Source organism: Aotus nancymaae, unplaced genomic scaffold, assembly GCF_030222135.1.
Source record: "Aotus nancymaae isolate 86718 unplaced genomic scaffold, 86718_ANA_hifiasm-v0.15.2.pri h1tg000011l, whole genome shotgun sequence".
Lineage (NCBI taxonomy): Eukaryota > Metazoa > Chordata > Mammalia > Primates > Aotidae > Aotus > Aotus nancymaae.
In genome coordinates, this window is record NW_026988422.1 from 51,686,877 (window position 1) to 51,709,311 (window position 22,435).

Here is a 22,435-nt window from a genome sequence, read left to right on the forward strand (position 1 = left end):
CTTACTCCTCCTATCTTGCTATAATTTTGTATCTGCTAACCAACCTTTGGCTATCTTCCTCTAACATCTACCATCTCAGCTTCCAGTAACCACTATTCTACTCTCCACTTCTATGAGATCAACTTTTTTAGCTTCTGCATATGAGTGAGAACATACAGTGTTTGTCTTTCTGTGTCTGACATTTTACTCAAAATAATGACTTTCTGTTCTATCCATGTTGTCGCAGATGACAGAATCTCATTCTTTTTTATGGCTGAATAGTACTCCATTGTGTGTATATACTACATATTCTTTGTCCATTTGTCTGTTGATGGACCCTTAGGTTAATTCCATGTCTTGGCTACTGTGAATAGTGCTTCAATAAAAATTGAAGTGTAGATTGACATGCTGATTTCATACTGCGTTTCATACATGCACATGCACATACACACATGTAGAAGTAAGAGAAAGCAAGCAAATGATAAAGCAAATGGGGCAAAGTATTAACAGTGGGTGAATGTGGGAAAAGAAAACATATATTCTGTATTCTGTTTTTATTTTTATTTTTGAATTTAAAAAGATACACGGTTTAGCTGTGTCACCTAGGCTGGAGTGCAGTGGCACAACCATAGCTTACTGCAGCTTCAAACTCCTGGGCTCAAGTGATCCTCCTTCCTCAACCTCCAAAGTAGCTAAGACTACAGGTGTGCACTACGATGCCTGGCTAATTTTTAAAATCTTTTGTAGAGATGAGGGCTTGCTATGTTGCCGAGACTGGTCTTGAACTCCTGGCCCTAAATGATCCCCTCTGCCCTGGCCTCCCAAAATGTTGGGATTACAGGTGTGAGCAACTGTGCCTGGCCTTCTGTTTTTATTAATACCATTTTCCTGTAAGTTAAAAATTATTTCTAGATAAAAACAAAACAAAACCAAAAAAACCTATGATGTTTGCTGTAAGTATTTGGTAGATATCCTTGATCAGAAATAAAGAACTTTCCTTCATTTCCTAGCCAAAATACTAATTTGGTGTTAAATTTTATCAAAAGCTTTTTTTCTGCATTGATTGAAATGATTATGTTATTTTTCTTCTTTGGTCTAATAATGTGGTGAGTAACATTTAATAGATTTTTCTGATGTTGAACTACTATTGCATTTTTGGGACAAATTCAACTTGGTCATGATATATTATCTTTTTTTAAATAAACTGTTTTGGATTCAGTTTGCTAATATTTAAGATTTTTCAATATTTAGGATGGATATTGAGCTGTAATTTTCCTTTTAGTAGTGTCTTTGTCTGAATTAGAATCTGTCTTATACTAGTTCGGTAGAGTGGATTATGGAATATCTCTTTTTTTTTAATATTCTGCAACAGTTTGCATATGATGGGAATTATTTGTTCCTTGAAGATTTGGTAGACCTTGACTGAAAAATTGTCTGATCTTGGTATTTTTCCTTCTGAGAAGAGTTTAAAAAATTCAATTCCTTTAATGATTATAGGGCCACTCAGGTTTTCTATTTCTTCTTGGGTAGTTTCAGTGAATGAGACTTTTAAGAATTTATCTATTTTCTTTATGTTTTTAAATTTATTATAATAAAATTATTCATTATATTCTCACAGCTCTTAAATCTGGTTTTACATGTGGTTTTTGTTTTATTTCTTCCTCTCTTTTAAAAAAATCTTGTCAGAGATTTGACATCTTTTTAAACAACTCTGCATTTTGCTGTTGTTCTTTGTTGGTCCTCTCAATTACTTCTTTGTCTTCTTCCTTTATTTCTGCTATTCTTTTATTAATCTCCTTTTATTTAACTTTTCGTGGGATTATTATTTTTTCTAACTTCTTAAATTGGACATTTAATCTATTAATTTTCAGTTTTTCTACTTTTTGCTCTGACCTTTTAAGATTGTGAATTTTTCTTGAAGCATTCTTTTTTGATATCTAGTATTTCCATTTTCATTCTGTACCCAAAAGTATTTAAACATTTCCATCACAACTGCTTCTTTGACCCATGAGTTATTTGGAATTTTAAAATATCTAAATTATTTAATTTTAAAAAATTTCTTTTAATTTTAATTACATCATAACCTAATTGCATTTTTGTCAGATAACTTTGCATGGTATTGATTCTTTGAAGTTTCCTGAGACATCTTTTAAGGTTGAATATGTGATCAACTTTGATAAATGTTGCACGTGTGCTTGAAAAGAATGATTATTCTCTAATAATTGGGTGCTCTATTTTAGGTTCAGAGGGTATATGTACAGGTTTGTTACATTGGTGTATTGCGTGATGCTGAGGTTTTGGGTACGATTTATGCCATCCCTCAGGTACTGAACATAGTCCCCAATAGGTAGTTTTTTTAGCCTTTTCCCCCTTCTTCCTCCTTCTAATACCCCACTGTTGATTGTTCCCATCTTTGTGTTCATATATACCCAGTGTTTAGCTCCCACTTAAAAGTGAGAACATGCAGTCTTTGGTTTTCTGTTCCTGTGTTAATTCACTTAGGATAATGACCAAGAGCTGCATTCATGTTGCTGCAAAGGACATGATTTTGTTTTTATGGCTGTATAGTATTCCATGGTATATATTTACCACATTTCCTTTATTCACTCTACCATGAGTGGGCACTTAGGGTGATTCCATGTCTTTGCTATCGTGAATAGCGTGGCAGTGAACATAGAAGTGCGTATGTCGGGGCCGGGCGAGGTGGCTCACGCCTGTAATCCCAGCACTTTGGGAGGCCGAGGCGGGTGGATCATGAGGTCAAGAGATTGAGACCATCCTGGTCAACATGGTGAAACCCCATCTCTACTAAAAATACAAAAATTAGCTGGGCATGGTGGCGCGTGCCTGTAATCCCAGCTACTCAGGAGGCTGAGGCAGGAGAATTGCCTGAACCCAGGAGGCGGAGGTTGAGGTGAGCCAAGATCGCACCATTGCACTCCAGCCTGGGTAACAGGAGCGAAATTCCATCTCAAAAAAAAAAGAAAAAAGTGCGTATGTCTTTTTGGTAGAGTGATTTATTTTCCTCTGGATATATACCCAGCAATCAGATTGCTGGGTCAAATGGTAGATCTGTTTTAAGTTCTTTGAGAGATCTCCAAACTCCTTTGCACAGTGGTTGAAGTAATTTACATTCACACCTACAGTGTATACACATTCCCTTTTCTCTGCAGCCTTGTCAACATCTTTTTTTTTTTTTTACTTTTTTTTTTGAGACAGTCTCACTCTGTTGCCCAGGCTGGAGGGCAGTGGCACTCTTAACTCACTGCAGCCTCCACCTCCTAGGTTCAAGTGATTCTTTTGCTTCAGCTTCCTGAGTAGCTGGGATTACAGGTGTGCACCACTATGCCTGGCTAATTGTTTTGTATTTTTTAGTAGAGATGGGGTTTCACCATGTTGACCAGGCTGATCTTGAACTCCTCGCCTCAGGTGATCTACCTGCCTCAGCCTCCAAAATTGCTGAGATTATAGGTATGAATCACTGTTCCTGGATATTTTGACTTTTTATTTTTTTATTTTATTTTATTTATTAAAAAAAATTTTTTTTTTTGAGACAGAATTTCACTCTTGTTACCCAGGCTGGAGTGCAATGGCGTGATCTCGGCTCACCACAACCTCTGCCTCCTGGGTTCAAGCAATTCTCCTGCCTCAGCCTCCTGAGTAGCTGGGACTACAGGTGTGTGCCACCATGCCCAGCTAATTTTTGTATTTTTTAGTAGAGATGGGGTTTCACCTTGTTGACCAGGATGGTCTCGATCTCTTGACCTCGTGATCCACCTGTCTCGGCCTCCCAAAGTGCTGGGATTATAGGCGTGAGCCACCACACCCGGCCCTGACTTTTTAATAATAGCCATTCTGGCTCGTGTGAGATGGTATCTCATTGTGGTTTTGATTTGCATTTCTCTAATGATTAGGGATGTTGAACATTTTTTCATATATTCGATGGCCACATGTCTATCTTTTTTTGAGAAGTATCTGTTCATGTCCTTTTCTTTTTTTCTTATTTCTTGTCTGTTCATGTCCTTTGCCCACTTTTAATGGGGTTGTTTTTGCTTGTTGATTTGTTTAAGTTCCGTATAGATTCTGGATATTAGACCTTTGTCACATTCTTAATTTGTGAATGTTAAGCGCTCATCTGATTGAAGAGGCCACCCAAACAGGCTTTGTGTGAGTAACAAGGCTGTTTATTCACCCTGGCTGAGTCTGAAAAGGGAGTTAGTGTGGAGGTGGGGGGCAGAGCAGGCTTTATAGGCCGGGGCAATGAGTGGAAAGTTACAGCTCAAGGTTGGTTGGTGTTTACTCAGTGGGTTGATCAGTCAGCTGGAACTGGAACCCGTTGTCCTTCTTTGTGGTATTATTGTTTCAGACTTTCAGGTGCCAGGAAGCCATCTGGAGGCGTATGTGTGGGTTACAGAGTTCATAATGGCTTGACAACAGTGCTGCCATCTTTGGGGGACCTAACAGTGAATATTTTCTACTATTCTGTAGGGTATCTGTTTACTCTGTTGATATTTTCTTTTGCTGTGCAGAAGCTCTTTAATTAGGTCCCACTTGTTAATTTTTGTTTTTTTTACAGTTGTTTTGGAGGTCTTAGCCATTAATTATTTGCCAAGGCTGATATCTAGAATCGATTTTCCTTGTTTTCTTCTAGAATTTTTATAGTTTGGGCCTTACGTTTAAATTGTTGATCCATCTTGAGTTAATTTTTGTGTATGGTGAAAGGTAGGGGTCCAGTTTAATTCTTCTGCATATGGCTAGCTGGTAATCCCAGCAGCATTTATTGAATAGGGAGTCCTTTCCCCATTTCTTATTTTTGTTGACTTTGTCAAAGATCAGATGGTTGTTAAGTGTGTGGTTTCATTTCTGAGTTCTCTATTCTGTTCCATTAAGCAATGTGTCTGTTTTTATACCAGTACCATGCTGTTTTGGTTACTGTAGTTTGAAGTCAGGTAATGTGATGCCTCTGGCTTTGTTCTCTTTGCTGAGGATTGCTTTTACTTTTCATTCTCTAACTTTCCATGTGAATGTTAGAATAGTTTTTTCTAATTCTGTGAAAAATGACATTGGTAGTTTGAATCTGTAGATTGCTTTGGGCAGTATGGCCATTTTAATGGTGTTGATTCGTCAAATCCATGAGTATGGAATGGTTTTTCATTTGTTTGTATCATCTATGATTTCTTTTTTTTTTAATTTTTAATTTTTATTATTTTATTTTATTTTATTTTTTACACCTACCAGTCATCTTTTATTTGGAGGTTAATTCCATTAGGATATGAAAGGATTCAGCAATAATCAAGACTGTTCCTTATGGAGGGGCTCAAGCCAAGAAGGTCATGGAGGGGAGTGCAGAGCTTGTCTTCTTCAGTGGTACTTGCATCGCTGTTCGTGCTTGAGCTCCTTGTAGGAAAAGGTGTAGTTGAAGACTATGTAGCATGCCAGCACCATGGTAATCCCTGCGATGCTCCCCTTCTTCACGTTAATATATTTGTTATAGTACCAGTAGTAACCTCTTTGAAATGCTCCGACAATGCCACTAGGGCTGAAGTCCCGCATCAAGATCCAGCTTGGCAGCTCTCCTAGTCTGACCTCCAGAAGTTTCTTGTCCTTCAATGGTACGACTGACGCCATCTTGGAGCACTGGTGTCCGCTGTCCATCTATGATTTCTTGCAGCAGTGTTTTGTAGTCCAGAGATCTTTCACCTCCTTGGTTAGATGTATTCCTAGATATTTTATTTTTGTGTGTGGCTATTGTAAATGAGATATATTCTTGACTTGGCTCTCAGCTTGAATGTTATTGGTGTAGGAAAGCTATTGATTTTTGTGGATTGATTTTATAGCCTGAAACTTTACTAAAGTCATTTTATCAGTTCTGGGAGCCTTTTGGAGCAGTCTTTAGGGTTTTCTAGGTATAGAATCATATTATCAGTGAAGAGAGATGATTTTACTTTTTCTATTTTGATGCTGGTTCACTGCAACCTTCACCTCTTGGGTTCAAGTGATTCCCTTGCCTCAGCCTCCCAAGTAGCTGGGACTATAAGCGTGCACCACCACTCCCAGCTAATTTTTATATTTTTAATAGAGATGGCATGTCACTATTTTGGCCAAGCTGGTCTTGAACTTCTAACCTCAAGTGATCTGCCTGTCTAGGCCATCCAAAATTCCAGGATTATAGGCACGTGCTACCACGCTCAGCCTTATTTCTTTCTCTTGCCTGATTGCTCTGGCTAGGACTTTCCATTCTATGTTGAATAGGAGTGGTGAGACTGGGCATCCTTGTCTTGTTCTAGTTCTTCCAACTTTTGTCTGTTTAGAATGATGTTGGCTGTGCGTTTGTCATACATGAGTCTTATTATTTGGAGGTATGTTCATTTTGATGTCTAGTCTGTTGAGGGTTTTTATCAGGAAGGGATGTTGGATTATGTTGAAAGCTTTTTCTGTGTCTGTGGAGGTGATCGTATGGTTTTTGCTTTAAATCTGTTTATGGTGTGAGTAACATTTATTGATTTGCATGTGTTGAACTTGCCCTGTATCCCAAGAATAAAGCTTACTTAATCAAAATGTATGAACTTTTTGATGTGTTGCCGGATTCAGTTTGCTAACATTTTCTTACAAATTTTTGCATCCATGTTCATCAGAGATATTGGCCTGATGCTTTCTTTTACATTGTATCTCTGCCAGGTTTTGGTGTCAGGCTGATACTGGTCTTATAGAATGAGTTATGGAGGAGACCCTCTTCCTCAGTTTTTTGGAACATTGTCAGTAGGAATGGTATAAGCTCTTCGTTATACATCTGGTAGAATTAGGCTGTGAATGTGTCTGGTCCTGGGATTTTTCTGGTTGGTAGACTTTTTGTTACTCATTCAGTTTTGGACCACATTATTGGTCTGTTCATTAGTTTAATTTCTTTCTTGTTAAATCTTGGGAGGTTGTATGTTTCCGGGACTTTATCCATTTCTTCCAGGTTTTCTAGTTTGTGTACATAGTGCTGTTTGTAGTAGTTTTTTGAGGGTTTTTTGTATTTCTGTGGGGTCGGTAGAATGTCACCTTTGTCATTTCTGATTGTGTTTATTTGGATCTTTTCTCTCTCTCTTTTTTTCTTATTAATCTAGCTAGCAGTCTGATTTATTCTTTCAAGGGAAAACTCCTTGGTTCTTTGATCTTTTTAATTTTTTTTTTTTTTTTTTGCATCTCAGTTTTGTTTAGTTCAGCTTTGATTTTGGTTATTTCTTGTCTTCTGCTACCTTTGGGGTTGGTTTGCTCTTGCTTCTCTTTTTCTCTAGGCAAGATGTTAGGTTATTCACTTGAGAACTTTCGAACTTTTTGATCTGGGCATTTAACACTATAAACTTCCCTTTTAACACTGTTGCTGTGTCCCAGAGATTCTGGTATGTTGTATCTTTGTTCTCATTAGTTTCAAAGAATTTCTTGATTTCTGCCTTAATTCCATTGTTTACCCAAAAGTCATTCAGGAGCAGGTTGTTTATTTTCCATGTAATCGTATGGTTTTAAGTGTTGATTTCTATTGATTTCTTAGTATTGTTTTCTATTTTTACTGTGCTGTGGTCCAAGACTGTGATTGGTGTGATTGCAGTTTTTTTTTTTTAATTGCTGAGGATTGTTTTATGGTTGATCAGTTTTAGAGCATGTGCCCTGTACAGATGAGAAAAATGTATATTCCGTTGTTTTTGGGTGGAGAGTTCTGTAGATGTCTATTAGGTCCTTTGGTCAGTTGTTGAGTTCAGGTCTTTAATTTCTTTATTAGTTTTATGTCTTAATGATCTGTCTTAAAATGTCAGTGGGGTGTTGAAGTCACACACTATTATTATGCGGTTATTTAAGTCCCTTCATAAGTCTCAAAGAACTTGCTTTATGAACCTGGGTGCTTCTATGTTGGCTGCATATATAGGATAATTAGGTCTTTTTGTTGAATTGAACGCTTTACCATTATGTAATTCCCTTCTTCGTCTTATTTAATCTTTATTGATTTAAAGTCTCCTTTGTCTGTTATAACAGCAATCCCTACTTTTTTTCTGTTTTCTGTTTGCTTGGTAGATTTTTCTCTATCCCTTTATTTTGAGCCTGTGGGTGTCACTGCAAACACAAGATGGGTCTCTTGAAGATAGCACACCACTGGGTTTTGCCTTTTTGTCCAGCTTGCCACTCTGTGCCTTTTCTTTTTTTTGAGATGGAGTTTCGCTCTTGTTACCCAGGCTGGAGTGCAATGGCGTGATCTTGGCTCACCGCAACCTCTGCCTCCTCGGTTCAGGCAATTCTCCTGCCTCAGCCTCCTGAGTAGCTGGGATTACAGGCACGCGCCACCATGCCCAACTAATTTTTTGTATTTTTAGTTGAGATGGGGTTTCACCATGTTGACCAGGATGGTCTCGATCTCTTGACCTCGTGATCCACCCGCCTCAGCTTCCCAAAGTGCTGGGATTGCAGACGTGAGCCACCGCGCCCGGCCCCACTCTGTGCCTTTTAATTGGGCATTTAGTCCATTTACATTCAATGTTAATATTGACGTGTGTGGATTTGATTATTGTCATGTTGTTAGCTGGTTATTATGCAGAGTTGTTTGTGTCGTTGCTTTATAGTGTCAATGGTCTATGTACTTAAGTGTGCTTTTGTAGTGTGTGGTGATGACCTTTCCTTTTTATATTTAACACTCCCTTCAGGACCTCTTGTAAGGCACGTCTAATGGTAATAAATTCCCTTAGCATTTGTTTGTCTGAAAAGGATCTTATTTCTTCTTTGCTTAGTTTGGCTGCATACGAAATTCTTGATTGGGGCTGGGTATGGTGGCTCACACCTGTAATCCTAGCACTTCGGGAGGCTGAGGCAGGTGGATTGCTTGTACCCAGGAGTTTGAGGCCAGCCTGGGCAACATGGTAAAACCTTGTGTCTACAAAAAATACAAAAATTAGCTAGGCATGGTGCCATGTGCCTGTAGTCCCAGCTACTTGGGAGGCTGAGGTGGGAGGACTACTTGGGCCCAGGAGGTCATTGCAAGCCATGATCATATCACTGCACTTCAGCCTGGATGATAGTGAAACCCTGACACACACACACACACACACACACACACACACACACACACACTCTTCTTGATTGGAATTTCTTTTCCTTAGTAATGCTGAATATAGTCCTCCAATCTCTTCTGGCTTATAGAGTTTCTGCTGAAAGGTTCACTGTTAGCCTGATGGAGTTCCCTTTGTAGGTGACTTTCCTCTTTTCTCTAGCTGCTTTTAACATTTTTTTCCTTCATTTTGACTTTGATGAATCTGATGACTGTGTCTCAGGGATGACATCTTGGGTAGTATCTCACAGAGATTCTCTGCATTTCTTGAATTTGATTTCAGGCCCCCAGCTTTGTTCTCTGGCACCTTGAGGTTAGGAACCTTTTGTACTGGAGGGGCCCAGGTGTTCTTGAATCGCTGGCTACAACACTCTGATGGCTAGTGCCAGCCAAAATGCTTTGTTGGGGCGTGGCAGTGGGATCTGTGCTTAGCAGCTGCATTGTGGTGGGATGCCTGCTTCTTGGCTTGGACAGCGTGCTGGTGGATGTGGGGCTGCCAGCCTCTGTGTACGTATTCCCACTGGTGGTGGTGTTGACACAGGGGTGGGGGATTGCAGTGCTGGCAGGTACAGGGCTGCCAGTCTCCGTGTGTTCGTGTACATGCTGGTGGTGGTGTAGGGTGGTGTATGGGTCGCTGGCCTCTGTATGTGCGTTCGCACTGGCAATGGCCATGCAGCAGTGGGGTTACACTCACGCTGCAGCTGTGGCACAGTGGGATGCATGTGCACATTGGTGCCAGCGGTGGAGGAGAGGTGTGCACCAGCAAAATGGTAGGGCGGGGGTGGCTGTGTGTGAGTTCCTGCCAGCAAAGCAGCACAGAGGAGGCTGCAGTTGGTGGAGGGTGTGGGTGGTCTGGTGCACCTCATCGGAGTCTGCTCTGCTGGAGCTCTCGACAGTCAGGCACCATCTGCCAGTAAAGGAGCTATGATGGGCGCCCTGGAGGCACCTCGGTTGGGCATCCGAGGGTGCACTGCAAGTGTACTCCACCAGTTTGGGGCCCTGGGAGAGGCCAGCAGACAAGGGGTGCTTAGATTGGGCTAGCCCCATTTCACATGCAAGACCACCATGATCTGTTCAGATTTGACACTCCCCCTAAGGCTAAAGTCTCCTAGGAGAGCATGGTAAACCTTGGGGGATGGACAACTGTGGTCGTATTCCACTGTAGACATTACTGCACCAAACCCTCTGGGTTCTGCACAGGCTGCAGTCCTACCCCTACCACCTCTCTAAGCACCTCTCCCAGCCAGCTCAACTTTCCATGCCCTGGAGTCATGGTGTCTCCTGTTGGTAGGATTCTAGAGGTCTGTGTTGAGAGGGGTTTGCTTTTCACCTCTTCAACTCACCCCTTCCTCAGGAGTCCTTGGGGGCCAGAAATAAGTCTTGGTGTGTGGTAGCCCCATACAGGGTTCCCAGTTTTCTCTTTCTTCAGCCCAGCATCTGTATCGACCCTCCATCCATTCTCATTGCCTTCCCTCTGAAGATCTCAGAATGTGCCAGTCTTCTCAAAGTCCCAGTCACTTGGTGGCATGTGTTCCTCCTGGCTGTATCTAGTTGGTCATCTTGCCTCAGAGTCTTCTCTCTAATTTTAGGCATTTGTTTTCATCTGGTAGTTTTGGGTTGGTTTATTCTTCTATTTTTTTCTTTCTAATTACATTAGGTGCAAAGTTAAATTGTTAATTTGGAATATTTCTAACTTCTTGGTGAAAAAATTTAGTGTTAAAAACTTTCCTCTTAATACTGCTTTGGCTGCCTCCCAGAGATTTTGGGAACTTATGTTCCTATTTTCATTAATATCAAAGAATTTTTTGATTTCTGCCTTAATTTCATGTTCACCCAGGAGTTATTCAGGAGCAAGTTGTGTCCTTTCCATATTTGTATAGTTTTGAGAGATCTTCTTGATGTTCATTTTTATTTTTATGGCACTGTAGTCTGATAGTATGCTTGGTATGATTTCAATTAAAAAAAATTATTGACACTTATTTTATGACCAAACATGTAGTTGCTCTTAGAATATGTTCCTTGTACAGATGAGAAGAATGTGTACTCTTTGGTTAGTATGTTGATTGTTCTATAGATATCGTTAGGTTTAATTGTCCAGAGTTTCTTTGTTATTTTTCTGCCTTGATGATCTTTCTGTTGCTGTCAGTGGGGTGTTGAAGTCTCCCCCTATTTTTGTGTGGCTGTCTGAGTCTATTTATCAGTCAAGAAGAACTTATTTTATGAATCTGGGTGATCTAATGTTGGATAGGTATATATTTAGGATAGTTAAGTCTTCTTGTTGGATTGTACACTTTATGATTATGTAATGCCCTTCTGTGTCTTAGTTGTTATGATTTAAAGTCTGTTTTATCTGGTATAAAAATAGTGACTTCTGCTTGTTTCTCCATTTGCCTGCTAGGTCTTTCTTCATCCCTTTTTGCCTTGAGCCTATGGGATCACATGTTAGGTGGGTCTCTTGAAGACAGCAGATGATTGAGTCTTGTCTTTTTTTCAAGCTTGCCCTTTTGTGTCTTTGAAGTGGGGTGTTTGGCCCATTTACATTCAAGTTTAGTAATGATATGTGAGACTTTGATCCTGTCACTGTGTTGTTGGCTGGTTGTTAGGTAGACTTGACTGCGTAGTTACTTTATAGTGTCTGTGGGCTATGTGCTTAAGTGTGTTTTTGTGGTAACAGGTGGTGTTCTTACCATTCCATGTTTAACACTTCCTTAAGTACCTCTTATAAGGCTGTTCTAGTTGAAACAAATTTCCTCAGCATTTTCTTGTCTGAGAAGGGATTTATTTATTTTTCATTTATGAAGCTTAATTTGTGGGATATGAAATTCTTTGTTGGTATTTCTTTTCTTTAAAGACACTGAAAATAGGTCCCCACTCTCTTCTGGCTTGTAAGGTTTCTGCTGAGATGTCTGGTGCTAGCCTGATGGGATTCCTTCTATACGTGACGTTACCATTCTCTTTTGCTGCCTTTAAGACTTTTTTCTTTGCATTGACCTTGGTGAATGTCTATGTGCCTTTGGGATGGTCTTCATGTTGACCTGGATATCTACATCTCTAGCAAGATTAGGGAAATTTTCTTGAATTATTCCATCAAGTATGTTTTCCAGGTTGTCAACTTTTTATCCTTCTCTCTCAGGAATGCCAATAATTCATAGATTTGGTTGTTTTACATAATCCCACACTTCTCAAAAACTTTGTTCATTTTATGAAGTTCTTCTTTCTTTCTTTTTTTTTTTTTTTTTGAGACAGAGTTTCACTTTTGTTGTCCCATCTGGAGTGCAATGGCACAAACTTGGCTCACTGCAACCTCCGCCTCCCGGGTTCAAGTGATTCTCCTGCCTCAGCCTCCTAAGTAGCTGGGATAACAGGCATGCGCCACCACACCTAGATAATTTTGTATTTTTTTTTAGTGGAGATGGGTTTTCACCATGCTGATCAGGCTGATCTCAAACTCCTGACCTCAGGTGATCTGCCCTCCTCTGCCTCCCAAAGTATTGGGATTACAGGTGTGAGCCACTGCACCTGGCCTAAAATTCTTTTTTCTTTACTTTTGTCTGTATGGGTTAGTTTAAAATACCAGTTGTAATTCTTTTTTCTGCTTGGTCTGGTCTATTGATAAAGCAAGCTTTCAATAGCTTGACAATCCTAAAGTGAACTTTTCAGTTCCAGAAGCTCTAATTGATTCCTTTTTAAAATGTTTATCTCTTTTTTTCATTTCCTGGATTGTTTTAGTAGTTTCTTTGTGTTGATTTTCAGTCTTTTCTTTTATGTCTTTGAGTTTCTTGCAATCATGCTTTGAATTACTTCTCTGACATTTTTGAGTTTCCATTTTGATTGGAGACCATTGCTAGAGAGCTACTGTGGCTAGGAAAAGCTCCTAGTGAATTGTGCTATAGTCTCTGTGGGTTTGGGGTGCTACATGAGCCCCGTCTAGATAGGCTGGAACGTAGATTGTTGCCCAATCACACCCTTGTTCCAGAGCTCTTGACTCCTAGATCAGACACATACTGCAGCCTATCTCCAGACCACCATATGATTGAGAGCTTCAGGAAATGTCTAATTTTTGACTCTCCAGGGGAGTGGTTTTTGGGGCAGAACTTTATCACTTAGCTTAATATAGGTAGCTATGTGGCTCCTCTGCTCTCCAGTGTGATGGCTCTTCTTCATTTAAGAGTGGGACTTGGGTACTCCTTCTTTGGGCCTCTGCAGGAGCATGTTGGTTGCGGTGGTGTTGGCTTGTTGTATTGGTCCAACCTCAGGCAATGGGAGATGTGGTCAAGTACTAGCAAAATTAGAGTGGGGTAGGGAGATCTGTAACTTCCTAGCCCCTAGATGGCCAGCTGGACTTCCTGTATGAGTCTTGATGGGGCTGGATTGTTGGCGAGCTTCAGGTCCTGGCTGTGATGGGAAGAAGTGAGGGCTGATATCTGGGTGAGGAGCTAAACTCTCAGGCAGGGACAGGCAGGGCACTTAGGTGGTGGGAGCCCCAAGGAAGATCACAGGCATGTGGAGGTAAGGCTTTTGATAGGGCTGTGGGCCACGACTAAAATGCTCATGTCGGGGTGGGCTAGGTGCAGTGGAAGTCAGAAGATAGATGCTATCATGAATAGGTAAAATTAAAGTTGCATTTAAAGATATAGGCCATGCGCAGTGACTCACGCCTGTAATCCTAGCACTTTGGGAGGCGAGATGGGCAGATCACTTGAATCCAGGAGTTTGAGACCAGCCTGTCCAACATGGTGAAACCACATCTTTACCAAAAATACAAAAATTAGCTGGGCATGGTGGCATATGCCTGTAGTCCCAGCTACTTGAGAGACAAAGGCAGGAGAATCACTTGAACCCAGGAGGCGGAGGTTGCAGTGAGCTGAGATTGTGCCACTGCTCTCCAACCTGGGCAACAGAGCAAGGCTCCATCTCCAAAAAAAATGTATTCAAAGATATCATCAAAAAAGATATTTTCAGCCAGGTGTGGTGGCTCATGCCTGTAATCCCAGCACTTTGGGAGGCTGAAGGAGGAGGTTCGCTTGAGGCCAGGAGTTTGAGAGCAGCCTGAGTAACGTAGTAAGATCCTAGCTCTACAAAAAGTAAAAAAAAAAAAAGGCCGGGCGCGGTGGCTCAAGCCTGTAATCCCAGCACTTTGGGAGGCCGAGGCGGGTGGATCACGAGGTCAAGAGATCGAGACCATCCTGGTCAACATGGTGAAACCCCGTCTCTACTAAAAATACAAAAAATTAGCTGGGCATGGTGGTGCGTGCCTGTAATCCCAGCTACTCAGGAGGCTGAGGCAGGAGAATTGCCTGAACCCAGGAGGCGGAGGTTGCGGTGAGCCGAGATCGCGCCATTGCACTCCAGCCTGGGTAACAAGAGCGAAACTCCGTCTCAAAAGAAAAAAAAAAAAAGTAAAAAAAAAAATTAACTAGGTGTGGTCATGTATGTCTGTAGTCCTCGCTACTTGGGAGACTGAGGCAGGAGGATCACTTGAGCCCAGGAGTTAAAACCTGCAGTGTACTCTTACTGCACCACTGCACTTCAGCCTGAGGTAAGATCCTGTATCTTAAACAAATGGTGTTTTCATATTGTAGTGTAATCTAGAGTATAGGACTAGAGAACTCAGTTCAACACAGAAAGATGTAATATCTGCATAGTATATCTCATGAGCACCTCTAGGATAGTAAAACTCAGGCACTGCCAAATCTGTGCAACACTGAGAGTGATGATTCTATCTGAATCCTTGCTCTAAGTAATGAGAAGTAACATAGCACATTTCTACATTATTTGTGTTTCTGGAGTCATTTCTATGCTTTGTTCATGATTTTTGGGAGGTGAGGTATCTGCTTTGAGTGGAGCATTTTGGCTTTGGAAGTGACTCCCCTACTATTCCCAAATGTTAGAAGCAGGATGCCAGAATTCTATTTTAGCATCCTTGTTTTTCCTTGGAACAATTAGCATTATAGTTCTTTTTATAATTGGCAGGATTAGCTGTGGCCTACATGACCACAGGAAATAATAAGGCAGGGGTTGTAAACTCTAATGCCTTTAAGCACTCGGCATGTAATAGAAGTACAAGAAACTGTTAAGTGTAAGACATAGGTACTTTATTAGTTGATTTTGGCTGCTGACAACAGCAGCAGACATTTATTTTTTTGTTCATGGATCTCTAGGTCTGCAAAGGTGGATCTGGTTTTCTTCAGGCTGTAGTCAGGTTCAGATGTGCCCCACAAGCTGTAACAGCAGCAGGAAAACTACAGAGAGATTTCAAATGGATGTTCCTTGAGTATAGTCTGCTGACATTTGTTTATCCTGACCAATGGTTTTGAAAGGCAGATAAGTAGGCCTCTTTTCTAATACAGGCATTTAGCATATGTGGTTGATTGGGCCATTGTTCCCAATTCTTCACTTATTCTCTAATTTAATAAACATTCTGCTCTGTAATAGTTTACTAGGCTCTTTTATGTGGCACGTGTTCAATGACTGCTGTTAAATGAATGATTATATCCCTTGATACGGTTGATTTTTGTTAATGGTGCAACTTGGGGTACTTGTCATTTCCATTCCCTCCTGCTTTTTCTGCTCTTTTCTCATCCCTACTCTTCCTCCCTCCCTTCCCATTTACTTCCAAAACAGCAGCTATCAATATGAAAAAGGAGGGAGTGGTAGAGAGAATCCAAGACATAAACTCTTCCATATGTTGGTGTAAAGTAATTTAAGACCAAAGTTTCTTTCACAAGGCAAAATGCAACCTGGCCTTTCTGAGATTCTTTTCTTTTTCTTTTTCTGGTTTTGGCTTTAGGATTTAGATTATTAGTTATTTTAAAAATGAATTCAGTAGGTCCAAAGACCTACTCATATTTCTACATAATTGTTGAGCACATGGAGACAAGTCGTTAGATGCTGGAGGTCATTAAAAAAAATTTTTTTTTTTTTTTTTGAGACGGAGTTTCACTCTTGTTACCCAGGCTGGAGTGCAATGGCGCGATCTCAGCTCACTGCAACCTCCGCCTCCTGGGTTCAGGCAATTCTCCTGCCTCAGCCTCCTGAGTAGCTGGGATTACAGGCACGCACCACCAAGCCCAGCTAATTTTTTGTATTTTTAGTAGAGACGGGGTTTCACCATGTTGACCAGGATGGTCTCGATCTCTTGACCTCGTGATCCACCTGCCTCGGCCTCCCAAAGTGCTGGGATTACAAGCGTGAGCCACCGTGCCCGGCCAAAAAATATTTTTTTAAATGAAGCTTTTTAAAAATGAAGTTTCCCCATGCTTACTGGTTTTAGATCAGAGCCAGGTGTCCTTAAATTGTCTTCTGCCAGATATTGGCTTGGTAGATTACCCTGTCCTGTTGCCCTCATCCTGAATGTGGGGAGAGTTAACTTGATAAGATTTTAGGTCCTAACTGGTCCAGGTTTTACATTCCTCTCAGTCATGTAATAACTTTAAGATGGGGAGGCTTCATTTTCACTTTGGTGCAATTAGAACTTTTCTTGGGAATAATTCTCTTTGCTCTTGAAACCAATTATATTGACTTAATTGCTGATACTTGAATGATGTTCATTACTAACTTTTTTTCGGTTCCTTTACATTTCTCAAGCAGATTATTGAAACTTTGCCTCTAACTATATGAAGCGAATTGTTTTTTCACTGGTGTTTTTGGTGTGTAAATGTTGTATTTAGTCTGAGTTTCCAAGAAGCAAATAACTTAGCCTATTCTGGTTTGGCATGTCTTCTCTTTCTAACCACCACTGGGGCTGAAGCTAGGAACTGAACACAACTTGAAGTTTTGTGGTTTGGGTGCTAGAATTCAGAGCTAAACTATCTGAAGCTAAAAATTATTAATGTTGAAATGTTTTCACCCACTAAATAAACGTGAAAAAACAATGAAATTCAACTCCAGGCAGCCCGTAAAATTGAGTCTAGGAGAAAGGAAAAAAATTATGAAGAGGATCTGAGATTGCTAAAAAAAATTAGAAATTGTTTATTATAGTTTAAAGTAAATGCTACTATCCAAACTCTAATCCAAACTCAACAAACCAACCAACCCAGAAATCACTTACTGTTATTCACATGATATTCTGTTTTCTCCAAGACTATACTGAATCAGTACATAAAAATAATGAAGTAGGGAAAATGCCAGTTGCACTTGTTTCAGATTTTTTTTTTTTTTTTTTTTTTTTTTTTTTTTTTTTTGAGACAGAGTTTCGCTCTTGTTACCCAGGCTGGAGTGCAATGGCGCGATCTCGGCTCACCACAACCTCCGCCTCCTGGGTTCAGGCAATTCTCCTGCCTCAGCCTCCTGAGTAGCTGGGATTACAGGCAAGCGCCACCATGCCCAGCTAATTTTTTGTATTTTTAGTAGAGACGGGGTTTCACCATGTTGACCAGGATGGTCTCGATCTCTTGACCTCGTGATCCACCCGCCTCGGCCTCCCAAAGTGCTGGGATTACAGGCGTGAGCCACCGCGCCCGGCCCTGTTTCAGATATTTTTTACATGCTTTTTAAAGATAGAATAGTAATTACATTTTCAAGGGACTTGATACTTTACTGAATGTTTCCATATATATATTCTTAAAATAATGACTTGTTTCACCCTTTTAAAAATCACAAAGCATTTAACAGTTTTAAGCTCATAAAATCTGAGAACATATCTAAAACCTGGCATATGGATAGTACATATAGAAAGGCTTGTCCTTTGTTCCTCTGCTAGTTAGCACTCTAATGATATTAATGATGCAAGATTTTTCTCAGCCTCTTTGCTGGACTTATGACAGGGGCACCCCATTTAGTCAGCCCATCATGCTGAACCCCTTGCGAGAGAGAGCACATGAGTGAGCGACTGCGGAATCTGACTGGCTGTTCCAGGCGCCGGCAGGAGCAAGCTTCATGCCTATGTGTGAGTGAGTGAGTGCAGGATCTGGTCGGCATGGCTCCAAATGCCAGCAGGAGCAAGCTCTGTGTGGGGCCTGTGGCCAGACCAGGCATGACTAGCGAGTGTAGCATTCGGCCAGCCCCTCTGGGAGCCAGCAGGAGCAAGCTCCATGCAGGGCCCGTGGAGGCACCCAGGTGGGGGTGCCCATGACCCTGAATCCCTAGAGTGGGTGTTAGAGTACTCTCTTAGTTCTGCGCTCTGCAGATGGTGGTGTGTTAGCAGCTCAGTTGGCCCCTTACCTCGTTATCTGGGGCAGCTGCCTTCTGCTGGTGAGGGCAAAGGACCAGTGTGACAGCCTTCTGGGTACCCACACTTGGTGGGTCCCAAGCTCTTGCTGGTGTCTAACAAGAATGAGGGCACTTGGGCAATTGAAGGATAGTGAAGGCAGATAATTTTATTGAGTGATTAAAATGGCTCTCAGTGGAGAGGGTAACTGTAGAGGGGATGGGAAGAGCAGATTATTTTTTCCCCTAGTTGGGGCATCTCTTCCCTGAAGTCTGGCCACCTTCCCCAAGGTCTGTCCATCTCCCTTAAAGTCCAGCTGTCTCTTCCTCTAATTACTGAGTTTGGGGTCTTTATAGTCACAGAATGGGGAGTCCATGCTGATTGGTTTGTAATTATGCGAAAAAGTTTAAGCAAAGACAGCAGTGTAGAAAACCAATTAGTAAAGGGTAGGTATATGTAAAATAGGTGAAGGGTGAGGATCAATCCAGAGGAAAGCACGCCAAACAGGAAGACAAGTTCTCACTCTGGTTCAGGGATTTAACTTGTAGCTTGGCTTTCAGGCTTTGAACTGTATCCAGCTTGGAGGTGGGGTTTCACCCAGTACCTGGCTGCCTCCTGTCGCTATCATTAATAAGCATAAGCATTTTTTTATTTCAAGATACACTTTAAACTTTTAGTGACAGAAGTTTTCCTTGCTCTGATATCTGGTGATTAATTTGATGCTTTTTTTAGAGATGGAGTCTTGCTCTGTTGCTCAGGATGGCGTGCAGTGGCATGATCTTGGCTCACTGCAACCTCTGCCTCCCGGGTTCTAGCAATTCTCTTGCCTCAGCCTCTCGAGTAGCTGGGACTACAGGCACATACCACCATGCCTGGCTAATTTTTTTGTATTTTAGTAGAGATAGGGTTTCACCATGTTGTCCAGACTGGTCTCAAACTCCTGAGTTCAGGCAATCCACTCACCTTGGCATCCCAAAGTGCTAGGATTACAGATGTGAGCCACCATACCTGGCCCATGTTGTTTTTGATAATGAAGAAAGCTCCATAAAAAATGTTTAGAGCTCTGAATTTACACTAGCATTTCCAAAGCAGGATATGTATGATGTTTCATTAGGTTGTGGAAAGAAAATATTAGAACTTTCATTGTTTTAATCTAATAAATGAAATTTACCTTAATTAACATTTAATAAATGGATCAACAGTGGCATCCTCACTTGGTCTGTGTGTCAGACTGTTAGGTATCAGTTATAGTGCATGAGGAAAGTATGCAGGAATTGACAGAGGCCCCTTGCTTTTACCTTTATCTTCAACATACTGGGATGAATTACAAGTTTGCATGTGTCTAGTTCAGTGGATTTATGAATTTAATGAAATCAAAGTTCACAAAACAGATAGATGGCAAGAAAGATACCTGCAGAGAAACTGTAAATTGTATGCAATACTAATAATGGGAGTAGAAGTGAGCCCCACACACGTATAGGTCAGAGCGGATGCTTCTCTTATGAGACTAATGAAGTAAAAATCAACAACAATCTAATCTCAGCTGAGAAGATGTCCAGAAGTAGTGAAATTATAAGCAAGACAAATTGATAGATGGAATTATATCCATTATTGTTAACAAAGAAACACTTTTTGTTATTTTATTTCCTTGAAACATTGGCTAACGATAGTAGGAAGCCATCATAATTAACAAACATGTGGGACAGGAAGATAAAAAAAAAGTTTTCCATGACATTTAAAGTTATGTGATACATTATTCAGTATCTAGAAAAATGTCACTAAAATTAATGATAGATATTTAAAAGCCTCTTTTGTGTTTTCTTAACAGCAAAAGACCAAATATAGTACATTATTAGTAACATTAGGGACACACTTGTTCATAAAATGGATGAAATAAAACATAGGAAACAATATGGCAACAACAGATGAATTCTTTTGTGAACAAATACTTCCAGAAGTGTGTAGAAATCTTTGAAGATGATTTGAAACATCAAGAACTTAAATTATTTAATGTCAGAGGATGCTATATATTTGAAGTACAGCTGTTTCTAACAAGGCCCAGATTATCATAGTAGCTATATTTTGTTTCAATAATAAAATACATGAATAACTAATTTCTTTTTGTGCCATTAAAATAAAGATGTATCAGGGAAAATAAATTCTTGAAAATAAGTGACTTCGTGTATGCAAAACAATGTATATGAGATAATTTCCTGTGATAATGACGATAGTGTTCTGACTTTATGAGAGTTTAGGTTGCATACATATATGCACTTGCTAGAATTTATGAAATGGTAGACTTATAATTTGCACATTTCATTGCATGTAAAATTTACTGCAAAAGGAAAAAAGGAATAATACATATAAAATTCTAGTTAATGATATGCATGCTGGACTGTTGGGGGAAACTATATTAATATGTTTGACTTACTTTGAAATACATTAAACTCTTAGATGGATTGGTAAATGGATTAATCATACAGAAAGCATATGGTGTAGTCATAGTATAGTATAACAAATACAGTTAAAATTATAAATGCAGAGTCTAAGTAGTGGGTACATGGATGGTCCCTGTAAAAGTCTTTCAGCTTTTCTGTTGCATCATACTTAGGTAATCCATAGCAACACATAGGTTGATGTCAGATGAGCAAAGAGTATTTCAGTATGATATCAATGTTGTTAATTTTTCTTAAAATCTGACTGTTAGTCTGGGCATGTTGGCTCAAGACTGTAATCCTAGTACTTTGGGAGGCCAAGATGAGATTACTTGAGCTCAGGAGTTCAAGATCATACTGGGAAACACAGTGAGACCTTACCACTACAAAAACTTTAAAAATTAGCTGGGTATGATAGTGTGTGCCTGTAGTTCCAGCTACTTGAGTAGTAGAGGTGAAAGGATTGCTTGAGCCCTGAAGGCAGAGGCTGCAGTTAGACGTGATTGTGTTACTACACTCCAGCCTGGGTGACAGAATGAGACCCTATCTCAAAACAAAACAAAACAAAACAAAACAAACAACCAAAAAAATCCCAACTGTTGTATAGAATCCCTGTTGTACTCTGTAATGAGATGAGTAGTGACCATGAGAATCATTTGAATCACAAGAGCATCTCTGATTATCTTAAAGCAAAGATTATAAAAGAATTATTGAATTTAAAAGATGAGTTGGCCAAGCATGGTGCCTCATACCTGTAAACTCAGCACTTTGGGAGGCTGAGGTGGGTGGATGGCTTTAGTCATGGAGTTTGAGACCAGTCTGGGCAACATGGCAAAACCCAGTCTCTACAAAAAAATTTTAAAAATTGAAAAAAGCTAGGCATGTGTGAAGTTGAGGCTGCAGTGAGTTATGTTCATGTTACTATATTCCAGCCTGGGCAGCAGAGTGAGACCCTGTCTTAAAAAAAAAAAAAAAAAGATGGGTGAAGCTTGTGTTTTTTAAATGACAAGACAAGAGATGTCAAATTTGTTGACCCTTTTTGTGTGACAAGTGACTATGTAATCTGCATTGTAGATTAAATACCAAGCAACCAACCAATCAATGGACACTCTTACTTCATTCCTTCAAGGTAAAGGTAATGTTTTAACAAGGAGTGAAAATATAACTGCCTTTTGTAAAGGCTGTGATGAAAACACAGAGAGAATGTTTTTAAAATCACTGGAAATATTTCTTTTATCATATGATTTTTGTTGTCAAAGATGTGTGTCTTATGGAAACTTATCTGCACTCTTAAAAAATACTTGGAAAAATATTTTGTATACTCTTCAAAAAATGTTCCAAATGAAGAGTTTAGTCAGTAGGGGGAAGGGAGAATAGAGGAAGGAGAGTTGTTGATAAAAGGATCTCAAGTTCGTTAGACAATAGGAATAAATTTTGGTGATTTATTGTACAGCATGGTAACTATAGTTAGTAATAATGTATATTTTAGATAGCTAAAAGAATAGATTTTAAATGTTCTTACCAAAAAAAAGATAAGTATATGAAGTGATAGATATGTTAGCTTGATTAAACCATTCTACAATGTACTGTAAACATATTTCAAAATATATTGAACTCCATAAATATATATTGTTATTTATCAATTAAAAATATTAAAACAAGCAAAACCCATGATACAGGTCTGGTAGCAAATGAGTATTGTGGTAGAAATTCATCAGACTGGTCATATGTAATTTGTGTATTTTTCTAGCTGATTGTCATACTTCCATAAAAATAAATAAATGTAAGCAAAAAAAA

General features: G+C 39.9%; 2 protein-coding genes across 12 annotated transcripts in view; one reads left to right on the forward strand and one right to left on the reverse strand.

Annotated features, from left to right (window-relative positions):
- Positions 1-22,435, forward strand: part of RAD51B (RAD51 paralog B) — a 769,161-nt gene that overhangs the window by 13,830 nt on the left and 732,896 nt on the right. The window lies entirely within an intron of this gene.
- Positions 5,260-5,619, reverse strand: LOC105707250 (ATP synthase subunit f, mitochondrial-like). The gene has a single exon (XM_064374483.1). It carries the CDS (start codon positions 5,605-5,607, stop codon positions 5,341-5,343), a length of 267 nt encoding a protein of 88 aa, XP_064230553.1. The 5' UTR covers positions 5,608-5,619; the 3' UTR covers positions 5,260-5,340.

Excerpts from the sequence above, each read along its gene's own strand:
- LOC105707250 (XM_064374483.1), bottom strand. The coding sequence starts at position 5,607 with ATGGCGTCAGTCGTACCATTGAAGGACAAGAAACTTCTGGAGGTCAGA.